General features: G+C 39.6%; 1 protein-coding gene across 1 annotated transcript; it reads right to left on the reverse strand.

Annotated features, from left to right (window-relative positions):
• Nucleotides 1–1,253: 1,253 nt before the first annotated feature.
• On the reverse strand, nt 1,254–18,472 carry zbtb22b (zinc finger and BTB domain containing 22b). The gene is made up of 5 exons (XM_023296045.3): nt 18,317–18,472; nt 14,705–14,947; nt 11,838–12,578; nt 10,219–10,497; nt 1,254–9,708 (listed from the first exon to the last, which is right to left on the reverse strand). Exons 2-5 carry the CDS (start codon nt 14,945–14,947, stop codon nt 8,611–8,613), a joined length of 2,361 nt encoding a protein of 786 aa, XP_023151813.2. The 5' UTR covers nt 18,317–18,472; the 3' UTR covers nt 1,254–8,610.
• Between the last annotated feature and the right edge of the window lie 1,817 nt (nt 18,473–20,289).

Consider the following 20,289-nt stretch of genomic DNA (forward strand, 5'->3'; position numbering starts at 1 on the left):
TAATTAGACCTCCATTTATATAGCAGATTATTTGCCACATTCAAACAAAGATTTATTTCCACGCTGAGGTTGTTAAAAGCTCTCCAGCTACTTCCTAATCCAAATCACGTCCAACTAACATTTTTTGAACTTTCCCATAGTTTCTTGAACTTTGGAGGTGAGTTTCAGGGCTGCAGGGTTTTAATTGTGTCTGAGACAGCAGATAAAACACTATATAACTGTACAGGACAGAAACACAGACCCTATTAAAAGTATTCACCCTGCTTGGAAGCTTTTATTGCTTTTCAACATTGAATATGGTTAACTTCATGAGGCTTTTTTTGGACAAGAATTACAAAAAAATACCAATTTTATGTCAAAGTGAAAGTGTTTCAAGTATTGCAGAATAAAGACACCTGTATCTTTTGATTAAATTACATTAATTTGTAGAAGTCTGTTCTCTCTTTGACAAGATGGAAGAACAAATAATGTTCAGTGATGTATTTTTATTGTCGATTCAGAATATTGAACCTTTGAGCTCTGATCCAGATCAGATGTTGTTTGAAAGACACACAGTGAAGATTTTACCTGCTGAAGCCAAACACAGATGTTTACTAATCAGTGCTGAGCTGGGAGAAAATTCTTTGTAATTTAATGCTAATATTCGTCTTTTGCTCACTAATACAATTCAGTTTGTATGACCTACATTAGTAATGAGTTATAAAAACACAAAAAGCAACAAATTGGAGATTATTTTGTGCTACTTACACTCAGAAGTTCACGGTTGAAAATATACATTCTTAAATGTCATCTTTGTTAACTACACAGAGTTGTAAAAATAATCTTTTCCTAATTTCCCTTTTCTCCTCTGCTGGATATACTGTACTATATTCAGTATTTCTGTATTTATAATTGGGCGTTTTTACTGCCCCATTGTGGACACATTGTGAAACTGCAGCATAAAGTTGGCTATAATAACATCCAAACGTACTTTCGGTTGTCATTTTCAAAAACAAAATGTTTACGCTCGACAGACGAGAATACGTTTATAATTGAGGAAGGTCAGTTTTCAGTTTTAATGATAACATCATGACTGATCAATAAATACTTCGATGTTTGTCAGAATAATTCCTGAGACTCCTAAACAGTGAGAAGTGAAGAAACTTCTCTGATGATATAAAACATCTTTCAGGACCAAAAACAAGTTCAGCTCTCCTCTACTGAAGCACCTCAGATAACAGAAGAGATTCACAGTAAAAAAACACAAGCAGAAGTCAGTTATTGTCACCAAATGATTTATTAATCCGTTACTCTGATACATGGCAGGTGAACACTGATGTTTATGACATTATTGGTACCACTCAGGATTTACGAATGTGGTTTTGTGTGATCACTGTTCAACAATCAGCTGGTCAGTCGGACGACATGGAAGAATCTGTTTAACGTAGTCGTGTCATGTACAAAAATAACAAAAATACTCGAGTCTAGTTTTCAGCAGCAACTTTCATCCTTCCACCTTTTTTATTTGTCTCATAAAGGAGCTCTTCTGTCACTGAGATGTGAAGCTGCAGAGCAAAAACTACAACTACACACTCATCATGTGGATTCTTATTAAAAGGCATCAACAACTCCAAGACCTGAGGGCCTCAAATAACTGAAAATGTGAACCATCTTTGGCTTGGAGTCAGTTTTGTTTGTTTTAAGAGGGCAGAACTTTAAGAAAAAGGATATGGAGGTGATATAGGATCAAACTATGATGGCCTCTTTTTGTAGTTTCTGTATTTGCACTTTTCAGTAGCAAGTTTTTGAGGTTTTAGTGATTATTTCAGGGATTTTAATCTACATCTCTGTTGCAGTCACATCTTAATACACAAGCAGAGATTTCAGGTTGGAAACAAAAACCAAAAGACTTTAATTTTTAAAAAATGCTGCTGTATATTAGCTCATAGATGCACCATTACTCCTGACAGTCTTAATTCTGCAGCGTGTCAAACACAGATTTGTGTGATCTGCTCTGAATGTGCACAAAGTTCAGATTTTGAAAGATCAACTCCTATGAAACGTTGCTACATTCAGAGAGGTCAGAGGAGTAAATCTGGTCTCCATGTGTTCCATCAGCAGGGTTAACATTAAAAGTTCATCTGCAGGAAAATAAATATTTAGTAACGCAGAAGCTTTCCTGCATCACATTCCATTATAATTAGATTTAACCCGTACATGTTGTGTTCCTTTAAACAAATAAAGACGTTTCCTCCATAATGTGATGCAGAAAATTCACCAGAATCCAGGAAATCAAGTGTTTGATGCTCCAAGTTTCTCTGTGCTCGTTGTACCAAAGTTTAACCTCTTGATGCCTGAATTTATTCACAATTATCTAAAAAAAAATGTATTATTTGTGTTTTTGCTTTCAAGCTGATGCTGAATTAAGTGGAGATTGTTAATTTGTCTATAGCACATAGAACAGATATATAATAATTAGGTCCCACTCCAGCCGGTCCTATGAGAAACTGGTGCTTGCTAAAGGTTCCTAGGTACGTATTGAATATGTATAAACTGGTATTGGGGGAATGGATACGATATCTCAGCTGCAGTCTGAATACAAGTGGACGATCAGCATTAAAGGGTTAAACTAAATCTATAACAATCTTTATCAGAGACAAACTGCTGTCATGTCGACTCTCCTGTATCCGTCTACATGACACGTAAAAGTTAATATTAGTGGATGTAAGAAGGAGAAACTCTTCTGTCAGTCAGACTCTGGTTTAAATATTAATCCACACATTCTGTCTGAATCAAAACATTTGTCTGTTCATGAGTTGTTTTTGAGTTATCTGTGATCACGTTCAACTTCTTTAGTGTTTACACGTCGCTCACACATTCTGCTCCATGTTTCCTCTGCAGCAGCTCAGAGAACAAACGCTGGACATCCCATTTCAACACACAACAACCAGCAGACATGGAGCTCCAGACCTGCATATAAAACATCCACACTGAGCCTTCACAGAAGGTTAGACACTAACTCTGCTTCTCCTCACATAACTGCAGCTGTAAAACATCTCTAAAGGCTTGAAAACGTCTACGAGGTCGTGTATAAACTGCTTTGTGCTGTAGCTACTCTGGTTCTAAGTTTCCTGCACAGTTGAAGTTAACCAGCGTAGGTGAAGGAACACCGAGACGTAGCTGCAGTCAGTAACAGGACCAGGACAAGTCTATGAAAGAAAAGATGGGGAATCAGAAACACAACAAAAGCTGCTCAACTTTCCTGCTGTGGAAAATCATTTTCCTCAGTCGTAGCATTTAAAAACCCTTTAAAACAGGCCAGATTTGTAGTATGAGATGCACAGCACAGATTTAAAGGAGGAGTCAGATTGTTGTAGCAGAGGGTCGAACTGCTAGATTAGTGGGATATAATTTAAATTCTAAAACAATATCTTCTGATCTATCTTGTAAAACTAATAGAAATAATACTTTAGAAATCTAATTATTACAGAAATGTGCTGAACATCAAGTAATTCAACTTGCTGTTGAGGAAAAGTGAATATTTTACTGTAAAAACAGAGAACAGCCTGTCAGTGTGTCCTCTCAGTAGTAAAACATGGTCCCTAAATGCATCACACAGAACTGATATTATAACAGAATGGATATTATAACAGTACTAATATTATGAGTACTAATATTATATCGTAACTACAGCCTTCCAGCATAGAAACAGCACAGAACCAATGCTGTATTTAAACCACAGCGCAGTAAAGAGCAGAACATGGTGTTTGTGAAGAACTATGAGGTTCAACATGAACAGAATGACCTGCGTTCAGCATCATGAAACCAAATTAATTCTGCTTAATTGTGAGTGAACAAACATGAGTTCAAGCCCTGAACTCTGACCAGTAACATGAAGCTGATAATTATTCAGCAGCAGGACAAATGTGTTATCTATAACACATAATCTAATTAAAGAATGTATCATCAGCTTAAATATGATCGATAATATCTTCCTATTTTTCTTCATTATCTAACATTTATTTGAGACTTAACAAGCCAATCAACCGACTTCATTACAAAATGTTTTGTATAAAAACTTCCACAGAATAAATGCATGTGCAATTAATTACATTTATTTTGAGGAAGTACAGTACTTATAGTGCTTAACGGGTCAATTTGTTTTAATTTTGTATTTCAATAGAATAAAAGTTGTTCCAGAAAGTGAAATTAAACTTAATGTGTTAATCTAGTCTTCTCAACCAACACGTCTTTGCTTTATGTTGCAAACTAGAGCTTCTTTTACACCACCTTCACTTCAGCATGAAACAAAACTGCTGCTGCTGAAGACAGACGGAGAAAAACACTACCTTAGTCTGATTACATGTTCTAACATGACGTCCAAACTAAGTTTCCAGAAATCATTTAAACTTCATTAATATGCACATTTCTGCAGCAAGGCACATTAAAATCCAATCAGATTGTCTCCTACATAATAAGAACAATCAGTTTCCTCCTAATTAAGCCAATTAGCGCATAAGAAAACATAATATACCAATATATGTGGCATCGATTTCAACTTTAAGTGAATATTTTTAGGGAAATCTTTCACTATTATCCAAATTTATGCAGAAAGGTGCTTCAGAATCTGATCAGATCATCTCTTCCATATGAAATACCTGCTGTTGAAGCTTCTATTATGTTTCATTATTAAAATATCTCATTCACAGATATAATACATGTACCGTAAATCCTGCATATAATGTGCCAGAACATATAAACTCTCTCAACATTTGCTAACGTCTGGGAGGTCGGGACCTGTGTGGCTCAAAGTAAAACAAAACACCAGTGGAAACAACAGAAATGTATTCTTGTAAAACTGAAAAATCCTGTGACTTCTTCGTGTGCTACTAAAAAATGAGGTTTTCTTTTCATCTGGGTCCAAAACTAAATCCACTCTGTCACCCGTTCAGAGGAGGTATCCTGTATAGCTCTAATAAGACCACTGTGATGCTTTTCATTGAACCGAACAGATGCAGTGGAGAACCCAGTGGAGAACCCAGTGGAGAACATGTTCACATATTTCCTCTACAACCCATTAAAAGCAGACCAGCAGCGTTTAAAATCCGCTGCAGATCTAATGAGTAAATGACATATATTTCTATATATTTACAGTGATGATAAAATACTCCTCGAAGCGCAAAAATCTCTGTGAACATCAAAGTAAGAAAGTGAAACTAGCAGCAAAACTGTAAATCAGCCTCCTCCTGCTGTAAAGCTGCAGAGGGAAAGTTATGAGCTTATCGGTTACGGGTCGAGTTTACAGCGATCGGCCACAACATTAAAACCACTGACTGAACATCTCGTTACAGTCAACGTTCTGCTGGAGAACATCTGGTCCTGCATTCCTGTAGATGTTACGAACAGCCTTAACACACAAGTTTCATTCCATGTCAACTCACCTCCCAGCTGAAGTCAAAACTTTCTACCTAAACCATACAATCTTTCAAAATCCCACAGCTCTACTGCAAATACTTCTTGAGTTGTGCATTTAAGTTGATTTTGATAACTTCAGCAATTCTTTTGAAGCATCTTTAAAGCCTCACCAGTGGTTTATTTTTCACAGGATTTGGCTGAATTTTTTACTGAATATCCCAGAAACCTCAAGAAAAAGTTGGAAATTGGACTTGTAATGATTTTTTAAACAGAAATTAAAATAATAAAAATCTGTAATTTATCATCCAAAGGAAAATTCTTTAATTTTCAAAAACTCATCCATCCATCATCTATATAACGTTTAATGCTCATTAGGGTTGCAGAGGCCTGGAGTCTATCTCAGCTGACTGAGGGTGAAGGCAGGAGACACCTGGACAGGTAACAGTCTGTCACAGGGCTACATACAGAGACAAACAATCACAATCACATTCACACCTACAGACAATTTAGAATCACCAATTAACCTCAGCATGTTTTTGGACTGTGGGAGGAAGATGGAGAACCTGGAGAAAACCCACACATGCACAGGCAGAACATGGAAACTCCATGCAGAAAGATCCTGGGAAGGCTGGGACGCAAACCGCAATGCCAAAGTGCTAACCACCAAACCACTGTATAGCCCAAAACTCATAGCTTCATTAATATTCTCTCAATTCCAATCACATTTTAGTTGTAGGTTGAAACATCTTAGTTTTGTCATGTCAAAATTTCATTTGATGCTGCATGAAAAACTGACTGCCACACCCGAACCCTTCCTAAAATTAGCTTCAGAGCCAGAAAATCCACTTTCTAGGACATTTTAACAGTATATTTTTTCAGGAAGGAGCACTAACATTAAGGCTGCTCCTCCACAGGTGTGTAGTTACAGGGAGCCAATCATCTGCTATCATCACATCCAACCGACCAATCACTGACAGCTGAGTTAATCCTCAGTTAACACTCAGAACCCCCAAAACCTGCCGCAGGTTCGAAAGGTGTGTTATATTCAAAGACAATTATCAAAATGGCTCCATTTAGAAACCATAAAAAAAATAAAGAACTGCCGGATTTTCAACTTTCCAACAGTCCTTGAATGCCTCATCTGTCATGTGTGGTTCGGTCAGAAAATAGAACCAAAGTTCCAACATTTCATCAAATCGTATTTGTTCTAAATGTCTCGTTTAAAAATGACACATTTTTTGTAGTTTTCAGAGGCTTTTTTAAATCACATTTGGTGGCTTTAATTGTCAGGTAAATATTTGATCATATTGATTATAAGGTTTTATACATCTGTATGGTACCTGTTGAGCTATTTAGTTCAGGAAATAAACAATTCCAGTTCCAGCCTGTAGTGGTTTGGGTCATTGTGTAACAGAGGATTCATCTTGCTCCATGTGTCTGGATGAGATAACATTCTGTAAGTTCATCAACTTGAGCATTAATGTAATTATCAAAACAATACATAATATGAGGTATATAAAAGAGTGCAACGATGCACGGTTGCAGAAATGTTACGTCGTCCAGACACACGGAGCAGTAAATTCAGTAAAAAATTCAGCCAAATCCTGTGAAAAATAAGCAGCTGGTGATGCTTTAAAAGAATTGCTGAAGTTATAAAATTTAACACAGAGAGCCACTTGTCAAAAAGTCAGAACTCCAAAAGTATTTTGAGGATTTTGCAAGGTTCCATGGTTTAAGTAGAAGCTTTTGCATGATTATTTTTCCAAAAAATACATGACATGAAATAGGAAAACTTCTGAAATCTGGGTGAATTGGTGTGGAATGACTCATAATAACAGCAATACTAGCAGCAGCAGCTTCCTTCAGCAGGACATTGTGGTCTAACACAACTAAAAACCTGCTCAAAAACTGCTCGAAGAACACGACCAAGAGCTCCAGCCTCCAAACTCCCCAAATCCACATCTAACACAGCATTTGGGGGATATGTGGAGGCTTCACTCTGCAAACTACAAGACCTAAAGCACCCACTGCCAGCGACTTCTCTGAGGTTCTTTATTAGGCAGCTGGTTTTAATGTGGCGGCTGATTATGCAGAGTTGAACCATGAAGGTAAAAGGATTAACAGATCTAGCTTTTGCTACAACAACCAAACATCAAGTTTTGAAAACCACGTCTGAATAAGGCTCAAGCTAATTAGCTGTACAGGTTGGTAGAGACGAATAAATAAGCAGCCAAAAGACCAAAGAGTTCCTGTCTGGCAAACGTCCGTCCCCGTGGACGTGACTGAGGTCGGTCAGTGGTGAGGATAAATATCTGTGTCTCAACAGTAACGCAGGACGAGCTTCAAAAAAAGCACAACCAGGATCACTGAAAACAACTTGGCAGTGCTGACAGTTAAGTTTGTTACATCTGACACTGAGGCAGGAAAAGATCCATCACTGCTGCTGTGAGGAAATCCAAGAAAACAACACACAAATCTGCAACTTCTCTGCTTTTTCTTAATTCAGAAGAGTTTGACTAAGTCAGCTGAGTGAGTTTCACCAAATCTAGTAAAGTCCTTGTGCCTGTTTAGAAAAATAACACCACATGAATGGAATCGTTTCCTTCATTTCGAATTTGTTTTGCAGATTTGTGTTTTTGATCTGATTACAGAAATATGTCACAATACAATACTGCAGGAAGTCACAGCAATTTAGAACAGCCATTTTTCTACTCTACTGATATTATAATGTTGCCACAGAAGTTAACAGTTAGTGAAGCACTGTCGTTTTTTGTTTCCTCTCCACAAACACTCTCCCACAAAACCAAAAAAATAAACTCTAATAACGTCTCAGATATTTAAAACAATAGCTTACTCAGAGACAAAATGTCCATGTTTATGAGGCCACGTTTTGGAGGTGAGTTTCCTAAAGTCTTTGTGCGAAATGCGGACGACTTACGATGGCATCAGCAAAACCACAAGTCTGTTTCAGAAACTTCACGCCACAACAGTCGACTGGAATCTCAAAGTGTCGTTGTTCTGTAAACATTACAGGTCCTTCAGGTTGTGTGTCCAACGGGAGCCTCGCCTGTTTTCTGGACAAAGTACACCGTCTGTTTTAAACGCTGTTATCAGTGAAATACTGAACTTCCAACAACATTTTCAAAACAGCAGCAGGAACCAGAAGCACGACTGTTTGGAAAGAGGCACCCGTTGGATGGAACGCACACTTTTGGTTTAAGTCACGCTACTTTCATTGGCACTGACTTCACACACGTCTTCATCGCAGACACTCCGACCCAACCCGAGACCCCCGAACATCCCAGAACCTGGACCCTGGCCCGGACTCGGAGGGACCCCTAGAAGGGCCCCCGCTGCAGAAATGTTGCTGTTACTCACGCTGTTGCTGCTGCTGCTGCTGCTTCCTGCAGCCGAGGCGGTGGCGTGTTGCGGTGACAGAACAGCAGCAGACAGATGTGGAACAGACGCTCCTCCCCTCGTTCCTCCTCCCAGGATGCCGCTCTGTGTGCCTTCGCCTGCAGACAGGAGGAGGTGAGGGGAGGAAATCAAATCGGGTCCATCCTCTCCTCCTCCTCCTCCTCCTCTTCGGCCTCCGTCGCTGCTGCTCCCGCCCTCGCCGCCCTCTCCCAGCCCGCTGCGCCTCTCGCAGTGCGACCGATGCCGCATGAAGCTGTCGCGCCACATGAACTTCTTCCCGCAGCCGAGGCAGTCGTACGGCTTCAGGCCCGTGTGCGTCTTCATGTGCTCCGTGAGGTGATGCTTCATCTTGAACTTCTTGGCGCAGACGGGGCAGTGGAAGGGCCTCAGGTCCAGGTGCATGTTAATGTGGCGGTCCCTCATGCTCTTGTGGGTGAAGGTCTTCCCACAGTGGCACATGAACACTTTCCCTGAACCCCCGGAGCTGCTGCTGCTGCCACCGCACCCACTTCCACCTCCCATCCCCCCGCTGTCCGTACCATCGACCCCCAGACCCCCCTGTACTGACAAGTGGACCGCACCGTGCTCCAGACCGGGCCCTTTAAACGAGGCTCCTCCGATCATACCACCTGCCATCCCCAGGGGGGGCGCGGCGGCGTCCAGGGAGAGTCCAGAGGCCTGGCTGTAGAGGAGGATCTGGTTCCCCTGCATGTCCAGGGGGAAGAGCTGGGCCCGGGCCGTGGCTGCAGACTGAACCTGACCCAGCAGCGCCGACACGGCTCGGTTAGCGTTCTGGTTCTGGCCTGCAGCGCTGTCATGAAGGTGCTGAGCTAATGTCTGCTCCATTAAACTGCCTTCAAACTTGAGGTAGTCTTCTGAAGACTGGCAGTAATCCACCTACAGACAGACAGGGAAGATTTTTATGTAATGTACCGACTAAAGACTTATATAATAAATGAAATAAATGAAATATAAATATATATTAACACGGAATTTCATTGTACCCTTGCAATGACAATAAAGCTTTTTATCTTATCTGACTAAAAACACTTACCTGTAGAACTTGATTTTGCTGCATTGGGACAATTTTTGCAAAATTTTAAAGCATTTTATACCATATTCTCTATAGACCGTATGCTCAGTGTCTACACATTGTGTTTCTTACATGCAAGCATGAATCTAGGGAAACGTGTAACTTCTTAAAAATAATATTTTATGTTAGTCGGGTAGCTGAATGTTTGTTTCACCTGAAGAAAGATGCAGCTAAGTTGCTAAGCTGCACTTGTTTGTGTCCCATCAGAAACTGCAACTTTTCCATCCTCTAATAGTCGTATAAAAGCACAAACAGCGCCAGTTTCCACCAACTTTGTCTCATTTTTCAACCACCAGAAACAGCTGCCGGGATACCTGTGAGTCCATGTCGCTCTCAGCTCGGCCTCCCAGCTCGGCTGAAAGGCTCCTGACGTTGGAGATGTTGAAGTCGCTTCGGTCCCTCTCTCGTGCCAGCTCCATCTCCCTCTCGTCTTCGTCCTCCTCGTCTTCTCCTCCCTCCTCCCCCGACACCACGATGAGGTCGTCGTCCTCCGTGCGTTCGGTTTTCACCACCACCCACTGTTTCCGGGGCATGATGCTGGGCTGGCTGTAGGTCGGACGCTTCTGCAGAGGCAATGCAGAGTCCTCTCCATCCTGCCAGGTCAGACATTTCATGTTATGTACAGTAAACGTTACCCATCTGTAATTTGTTGTAGGTGAAAACTTTCTGTCTCTGTAGATTCTCCGTCATCCAGGTGATTAGAATCTGAAGTGCTTCAGTCAAAGGCAACCAGACTTTTCTTTTTGTTTCCTAAAGTTGCTTATCTTCTCATGCAAGAAGTTTCCTCAGTTCTCTTTGAAATGAGGTGAAACATTTTCAAAAATCAAAGCGTAGTTGCATGAAAACTTAGTATTTTCAGAAGATTGTTTTAGAACTATTTGATTAATCCAAAAGTTGAGCCAATGAATACATAAATAAAGTCAGGGTAAATTATTCATTAAAATCTATTTTCTCTGAAGTTAATCACTTTGGAGAAACTAAGTACTAATAAGAACAACATATTTAGGATGTTTACAGTATTAAATTACATCAGAAATAATATGAGAATAATCAGTAAGGACTAAATAAACTGACTCCTGTCATATAACATCTGTAGAGTTTTCATATTAGCACTGGGAAAAAAAACAGTTGGAGGTTTCTAGTAAGAACTGCTGCAGAAAATCATCCATTTTAAATATAGTATACATTTTTAAATAGTACTTTTTATGTGTGTTCTGTGATAAACTCCTGCTGCAACACTGCAGTTTCCCAAGGGAGATGAGTAAATAATAATAATAATAATAACTTTATTTGTATAGCACTTTTTGAGAGAAAAGTGCCTTACAAGGCAAACGTCAAATTAGAAAATAAACTAATAAGATTGCAAACATGCAACAAAAATAATAAAAAATAGTTAAGTCATTTCAAGACAGGATTATTTTGTAACACAACTAGGACAACAGCAGTAAAAAAGAATCATAAACGGCATTACAGAAGTAACTTTACAAGATTAACATTACAGTTAAGACCCTGTTTGTTATTTAAGATGTGATTATATGAGAGGAATTTACCTATTAGGGATTAACCTGACAGAAAGTATATAATATACTACTGTACTGGACTGTAATACATATTGAGGGCACAATGTTATTAACTTTGGAGATTAGCATAACTAATGTGATAATAAAGTTAAACACTACGGTATTATAAGTTATAGTACTTAAAGTAACAAATATATACTGATTTTATGGATGAAACCCTACAGCGTTGTTAATTTTTAAGGTAATTTTTCGGAGAAAGATGATTTTTTCAGTTTTTGTAACATAGTAAATATAAATAAAGGTGGTGAAAACACTATAGATTATTGAGAGACAGAAACATGACAACAAAGTTGATTTCCAGAATGACTGTGATGAAAATGAAACTTCTGATGAACTAAAGGTGCGTTACTCACCTGATAGGACGAGACGCCAAAGCTGTCGCTGACCCCGACTTCCTGCTCCGACGCCGAGCTCATCTTCTTCCTCCTCCCGCTGCCTCCTCTCCCTCTCTTCCTCTGGTGGTACAACACCTCCTCCTCTTCCTCCTCCACCTCCTCCTCCTCCTCCTCCTCGATGAGGAAGGCTTCCTCTCCTCCTGAAGGCGTGCAGTAGCTGGGGGTGTTGCTCGCCGCGCCTCCGTCCACTGAAGCTCCAGCTGCCGCCGCTCCGCTTCCCCCGAAGCCGCTGCCGTCTCTGGGGCTGAAGTAGTTGGTGCTGCTGGGACTCTGGCTCTCGCTCACCGAGGGCCGGCTGGGGGGCTGGGAGGCTCGCTGGGGCTCGTTGGACTCTGCAACCTGGACTTGACCGACACCACTGTTACCTGCGGCCCCATTATCGCCCCCCGCACCGCTGTCACCGTTGCTGCTGCTGCACCCGGGGTTGGCCGACCCTCCGCCTCCACCCTCTCCGTCCTGCACGCCTCCTCCTCCTCCGCCGCTGCCTCCCGCCACCGCAGCCCGGCCCTCCTTCAGCAGCTCGGTGCATTTGTCCACGATGTGCCACATCTGCAGGACGCTGCCCACCGTGAGGTAGTTGACGATGTCGTCGCGCAGCATCCGGAGCTGCCCGGTGTAGGCGCAGCTCAGCACGCTCTCAAAGGCCAGCGGGTCCATCACCGCCGGGATGGACACCGTGGACATGTTCTTTAGTAGTACCTGGAGGCGGGTGGAGATCAATACACCACAGTGACACCTCTGTCAGCTTGTTTCACACCATGTTGGTAAATGAAACTCCTGGTCACAATCCAAGTCCAAGTGAATTTCTGGCGTCTACATACACAATCTGTCTGCCAGACCCTCAGACTTATCACAGGGTCCGATTCAACCTCCCATCAAGTGTCAGTATGCAGCTCTTTGGCAGATGAGTAAGGCTCTCTTGAAATAGAATAATTAAAATATAAAAAATGACTATGTGAGGCTGCTGTCACACTGCAAGCCTTTATTCTCTTAATTCTTCATTTGCACTGTGATAAACTGGGTTTTATTCATTTTCTTATTCTGATCTAAAATGATTTAGTTTGTTATTGCACAGCCTCATGGAACAGTCACTTTGCATTCCACTGTATGAGCATGTGACAAATAACTCTTAAATCGAACAAACAGCATTGGTTTAAACCCAGTTTCACACAGATTTTATCTCTGGTTTGTCCCAAAACTTAGATCTCGAGGAAGTAGAAATATATAGAAACTGGAAGTAAAAACTTGTTTTATGCCTCCATAAACCAGTGAAGTTGCAGTTTACATCCTTGTCTTTCCATACTCATACTACATACAGTATGTGGTGAAGAATTTAAAAGAAATTCATGTTAATCAAATGTGAAATACAGTCACAGTCTTCCATTCTGTTCCTCGGTTATGGTGTTGATTAACAGCTAGAAAAGTGATTTTTCAGAACACTATGATGCCACAGTGACATTGACCTTTTGCATATAAAATGTCATCACTCTGTTGTTTCATCCAATTAGACATTTGTGTGAAATCTGGTCTTAATTAGTGTCTGAATTTCCCTAGTTATAGCTGAAAATGTGTTTTGTGAAATTAACGATGACCTTTTACCTTCAAACTCATCAGTTCATCCTTGAATTTGAGGATGCAGATAATTAGTCTTCTTTTCCAAACTGAGTGAAATGACCCTGAAGGATGCAAGTAGCAGCCATGACAGAGTGGGTTAAAATCTTTAAATGCTAATAAAAGGTGCTTTAATGCTTCCCTTTCCTTATTGCTTTCAGTATAGGATCCACTGCACCATCCTTTATGAAATTTAATTACATTATACCGTCCATATATGAAATAACATCCATCGCTGCATGATCATGTAGTGTTAGTGCAGCTTAACTGTCTTTTCTAGTGTCCTCATGAAACATCTTTCCTTGCTGTTTTCTATTGATCTCAAGGAAAAATGTCTAAGAAAAGACGTGGAACTGATTTTTTTTGACTATTTGCTACAACTCAAGTCAATATTTATACGACATTTGAAGAAATTCCTCACAAGATATTGCATACACTGTTGGAGGCATAAAAAGTATAAAATATACAACCTCAGATAGTGGCATTTTTTTGAAATTGTATTTAAGTTTTTTATTTATATATATATATATATATATATATATATATATATATATATATATATATATATATATATATATATATGCACACACATACATTAACAGAAGGTTTTGTTTTTTAAACAGATGCAACATTTGTATGATAATGTCTGTGTAGATTCTTAGTCATACAGGTCATAATTCTACAGCAGCAATTACCAGGTACTTAGAATGTAGTCTTGAGTTCATTCACACCTTGATGCATGTTTGTCCTGGGTTCTTACTGAGTGTTAAGCTGTGTGGAGATGACAATAGACATCTGATACTCCCCATCAGTCCATTAGAAATGAAGAAGCCTCTTGGTTGAGGTAAATGATCACCAAGAACCTATAAATGACGGCCAGTTGTGTTTTACTGATGCTTTTAGGTTACATCTGATAGCATAAACGGACAGAGATTGAGGCTTTTTGTCACAGTATGTATCTCTGAGCATCGACTGATATATTTAAAGATATGTAGGACTAATCTCTGCCTCTCTTTGTGTGAATACTCATTAGTCTGTCCTGATGTTTTATATGCCAAATTTGTCTCAATCAAGTCATCAAAGTTCCTTCTAAACACAAACTCCATGTTCAGGAGGTTGAATGCTTACTCAGGGATGTATAAATTGGACTCCATGTTGCTTTTATATTAATTAGTAGATGTCTGATCTCTATTAATTACAACCAGCACACCCACCTGGTCATGGAAGTAAGGTGAGGATGCAGCCAGGACGCAGCGGTGGGCCTTGAACACTTGTCCCTGGACATGGATGGAGAGGTCACAGAGCCTGCCCTCCTCCCTCTGCCGGTTCAGGCTGTCCAGCACCGAGGCCTGAGCGCTGGGGAAGCACACCTGGACCACGGAACCCGCCGAGCTGCTGCTGCTGCTGCTGCTGCTGCTGCTGCTGCTGCTTCCCACCTCCATGGGCAGAGACTGCATCTGGGTGGGAGAAAAACTGTCATGACTCCGAGCGTTGGCGGTTAAATTGTGTTTTCAGATTAAGTTAGAGTGCTCCTGTAATGGCTTTCCTTCCTGGCTTGTTACTGCTGATTTTCTGCAGATGGTGCATCCAGGCTGAGTCTGAGAGAAAAATAATCTACCAAAATAACCAGAGAAGCTCTTTCTGAACAAAAATGGTACATTACAAGATCTGTGTAGATTCAAAAAAAATCATTGTTTAAGTGCCACATGGCTGCATTTCTCAAACAGTTTGGCAATAATTATGCTATAAAATGTATTACTAAGTATTTTGTAGGGAAAATCATAAATTCAAAGCTAAATGCTTACTACCAAGTTTATGAAATAGCTAAAGTAAGTGCATCTAACAAAACCATGCAACAAACCCAACATTCAGCATAGTTTAAACATGCAGTATAGGTTCTAAAATTTCATCATTGCTGTAACAAATAATTATTTCCATTACCCATTCAATCAATCATTTTCTAAGTTAATACATTTGTTTAGTCTACATATAGAAAAGATGGATGTTAAAATGTCCTATTTTATCAGATTAATAGTCCAAATTACAAACATATTTGATTTAGAGCTATATAAATCACAAAAATCAGCAAATCCTCACACTAAAAAAGCATAGTTTATTTATCTATTCGTTAAATGTCTCAAAACTAACCCTCAAGCAACTATCAAAACAGTTGCTTAATAACTTTCTATCAACCAACAAGTCGATTATTGTTGTAAATGCAGTTTTGAATCAAGTTTATGGTGATTTTACAGGTGAATTTTGTTTGTCTGCCAAAAACAGACTTTAATGCTTCTTGGTAAATCCACCTACTTTATATGCAGCTGCTTTTATTTAAATAAAACAGTCACATCCTGCGTATATACAGAATTTAATGTCTGTAGGTGGTAGTGGTGTCTTTGTGAAACTTTAGAAATATTTTGTCACTGAACAACTGTGAGCAAAACAATGTAATTACAGTGTTATCAGGCCTGACATTTAGGATAATTATGGGTAGTACTGCAGTATGTTTTCTGATGGTTAGACTGTTTGTGTTTGGTTTGTCTAATATCCACAATTAGAATGTAATTAACATGATTTACTGATGGGGTCTATCTTTAAAGTTAGTAAATGATCTCTTTTGTGATTGTCTTATATGCTATAATCTATAAAAATGTCCCTAATTTTGAAAAATCAAGTCATTTTGATGCATTAATAACATTTCAGACAATACAGGGACTGTAATTACTTTTTGGCACTGGTCCTTTAAAGCTATTTCAACTCGTAAAAACAATGTTACACTGATCGGTTTCGCCAATATATATACAGACCACTCTCTAATGTAAATGGGATGTTACAAAATATTAGAAACACCTCTCAGCATAAAATAACGCAAAAATAATTCAACAGCACCACAAAATGGAGTAATTCTATTTACCATTTAATATAACTTCTCCAAATACAAAATTAGATTTATTAGTAAGTACAACATCCCCCATAATACCTAAAACAAGATTGTTTCTCATCCTGACTTCTTCTCAAACAGGAGCAGATTAACGCTGAGATGAAGTGAAATACGTCTTTTATCTTCATACGTGTGGGAGATGGAAAACGCATAAAGAACAGCAGCCAACCATGGAAACACTGATTTCATGCTGTTTCTCCTAATTTACCCAAAATACACTGCAAATGGTTCCGACTTCAGACCGTCAGGAAGTACAACTGAGAACCTTCAGTGTGTGTTTGAAGTCTTTTGTTTGATCACAGTTGGGTTTTGTGTAGCTGCATGACACTCAGAGAGCTCTGACAGCAGCGCAGCACATTTTCTGCAGCTTAGTTAGATGCATTTTCTAATCTGTGTTGCATGTCATGCAGCATGTGGATCACCTCAGACTGTTTCTGCACAGATGACACCACATAATTACAGTGAAATGTTCTAACTGACAGCAGAATGATCAATAGTGTCATCTGGACTTTGTCAGCTCGTAGAAACCGGAGATGCTTCTTGGATGAGAAGGTAAATGTGTTCTAGACCCTGTAGCTTTGACTGGAGCTCTTACGATTACGTGACATGATTTCTTGCATAGTAACACTTTCAGTCTTTACCTCAGAAATAGAAAATGCAGAGAATAGCAGCCAATCAAGGAGATGCTGACTTTATTGGTGGTGCTGTTGTTTCTAATTTACCCAAAATACACTGCAAATGATTCCTACTTGACACAGTCTAGAAGTACAACTGAGAACCTTCAGTGCCTGTGTTAAGTGTCTATGTTGGATCACAGTTACAGTCATAATGCTGCTGCTGTCACAGCTTTCAGGGTGATGCATGATGAATATGTTGCATGTCATGCAGCATATGGATCACATCAGACTGTTTCTGCACAGATGACACCACATATTTACAGTGAAATGCTCTAACTGACAGCAGAATGATCAACAGTGTCATCCGGACTTTGTCAGTTCTTAGAAACCAAAGATGCTTCTTGGATGAGACAGGAAACATCTTCTAGACCCTCTCACAGAAGTTCTGTAGCTTTTACTGAAGCTCTTACGGTTTGAGTGAGATGATTTCTTTCATAATAACACTTTCAATCTTCATAATTTGCATCATTTTAATGTTTAATTTAATATTTGTGGGGAGATGGAAAATGCAGAGAACAGCAGTCAATCAAGGAGATGCTGACTTGATTGGTGGTGCTGTCGCTTCTAATTTACCCAAAATACACTGCAAATGATTCCTACTTGAGACAGTCTAGAAGCAGACAGTCGGTGCTAAGTGTCTTTGATGGATCACAGTTACAGTCATAATGCTGCTGCTGTCACAGCTTTCAGGCTGACATGCAGCTGCACATGATGCATGATGAATATGTTGCATGTCATGCAGCATATGGATCATATCAGACTGTTTCTGCACAGATGACACCACATATTTACAGTGAAATGCTCTAACTGACAGCAGAATGATCAACAGTGTCGTCCGGACTTTATTTACAGCTGAAGCAGCTCCTCTCTGCAGAGCCTCCTCCATTTGGAAAGTAATTACCAGAAAATGTCCACATCTCACTGAGGACATGACAGCAGCACTTTGTTGCTGTGTTGTTGAGGAAATCAACAGCTGGACTGCAAACACACTCTGAGCTGACGAGCTACACAAGCAGCGCTAAACAGATCCACCGAGCTGTGCTGTGGAAAGGTTTCTGCGGACGCTCGTCTCCTCCTCGCAGGCGGCAGCAGTTTGTGGAGCTTCACTCTCCGGTCACACAGATGTGACGTTAGCCTGCTAGCTAGCTCCCACGGCGGCTACGAAAAGCACGAGCCGCCGCCGCCGCCGCCGCCGACGGTCAACTCACCGTTTCAGTAGAGAGTGCAGCCCCCGGGAGGACCGTGTGTGGCCGGGCAGAGGGCAGACAGTCCGGCCGGGTTATCCAGGCCCCGAAGTTTGAGCCGCATTTTGTTCAAATGTTCTTCCCATCTGATCTCTGCAGCGGCAGACAGCGACGCGTCGCCTTTAACAGGATTCCAGACAGACGAGCCAGACTTTAGCCGACACAAAATAAATCAAATGAATTATGAAATATTAAATATAGCCTTAATGCTACTAATAATAACAGCAGAGAAAAAATGAAAGTTGATCAAAAACAGGTTGAAATTGTCACTTTTCGAAAGCTAAATAACTTTATATAAGATTCAACAGCACTAAAATCTGTATCTTTTCTTTTCTGGTAGGGAACTGTCACAATACACATTACATTTGCGTCATTTTCTCAATCTTCTTTTATTTAAAAGCCACATATAAATTAAAAACTGGACAATACCATAGAAAGATAACAAATTTCAATATTTTTTCTTGATTTGCATGAACATCAGGTTAAAATATTAACAATAAGAATCAAGAATTGTATCATTTTTAAGAAATTTAAAAGAAAAAATATTAAGAGCAATAAAGAAAATAGATAAGATGATCAAAAACAACAAAGGAAAGAAAAACAATGTTAGAACAGTGTTACATGTGTGTTGTGTGTGCCATGTGTACACAACTAAAAACAGAAAAAGATGTTTATGATGCTGACTAGTAAAGTCACCAACATGTACACTCTGAGAAAACAAATAATATAAATGCCATCTGCTATTTTACAACAGTTTATGCAAAAGAAGTTTAAGTATTATGTGCAATAGATCATTTCCATGTGCAACATTTCATTATTATCAACGAGATTTTAATTTCATGTGCAGCGTTTACTTTATTGCATTGCAATAATTCTACCTATGTCATTTTTGTGTGTAATATTTCAACTTTATGTGTAATATTTCATTATCGTGTAGTATTACTTTTCAGCTTCAGAGTCATTACCAGTATTGCAACCTTTTTTTCTATTCTAGTCTTATTTTAGCTCACTTTTTGGATTTTCAGTGATGACACGTATTTATACCTTCCTGCTTTTCTGTTAGGCACTGCATTTAATTTTATGTTATGTAATTTTGTTTCCCAAACAATACTTGGCACTAGAATTTCCAGCAGGATTACTAAAGTTCTGTCTTATCTTAGTGTGACTAATGTGACTGTCCTGCTGGTTAAACAGTGAGCATCAGTCTTTCCCCACTTATTCTAAGATCTAACAAAAATATTTTCAAAGCCTCTCTAAATCTTATTTATTGCTTGTCCTCCAGGGTTTCTAATGTAAATGTAAACTCACATCTGCAACAGTGTCTGCAAGCCTAAGAAACTCATTAAGATCCCATAATAAATTAGGATTAACCTCTCAAACAATCTATAAATATGCAAGGTGATTTTCAAGTATTGCAAAAGAAGGTGTAAGAATTAAAAAGTCCAGGTCCAGGAAACCAAGGTGACTTTGGAAAGTAAAAGGCCGTTATATCAGTGAGATAGAAACATTAAAACCCTACAGCAACATGTGTCACCTGCTGCAGGGTGTGGAGACACAAAGAAACTAATTATAGCTGCAGACATTACAGATGTATGACACTGAGGATCTGCATTGTTTTCTCTCTCTGGCCTCCAGGGGCATCACAATACAAATACAACATAGAAAATACAAAACTGAGGCCCTCCAGCAGGCTGATAACATTTTTCTAGTTATGGATGGTGTAGACCAGGGGTGTCAAACATGCAGCCTGCGGACCAAAACTGGCCCCCAGAGGGTCCGATCCGGCCCCCAGGACGACTTTATAAAGTATAAAAATTACAGAGAAGACACTGACTGAAAATTGTAAATCTGTACAACTGTAAATTTAAAAGAATTTCTACATCACAGCGAGTTGTTTTGATCATAAAGTAAAATACTAGATTGCTCATTGTTCTTTT

The sequence above is a fragment of the Amphiprion ocellaris genome, chromosome 15 (assembly GCF_022539595.1).
Source record: "Amphiprion ocellaris isolate individual 3 ecotype Okinawa chromosome 15, ASM2253959v1, whole genome shotgun sequence".
NCBI lineage: Eukaryota > Metazoa > Chordata > Actinopteri > Pomacentridae > Amphiprion > Amphiprion ocellaris.

What these genes read in the sequence shown, in the direction of transcription:
- zbtb22b (XM_023296045.3), bottom strand. Translation starts at nt 14,947, where the DNA reads ATGCAGTCTCTGCCCATGGAGGTGGGAAGCAGCAGCAGCAGCAGCAGC. An exon ending in CACCTTACTTCCATGACCAG is followed by an intron (nt 12,579 to 14,704) that starts GTGGGTGTGCTG and finishes ACCCGCCTCCAG; the next exon opens with GTACTACTAAAGAACATGTC. An exon ending in TTGGCGTCTCGTCCTATCAG is followed by an intron (nt 10,498 to 11,837) that starts GTGAGTAACGCA and finishes CTGACCTGGCAG; the next exon opens with GATGGAGAGGACTCTGCATT.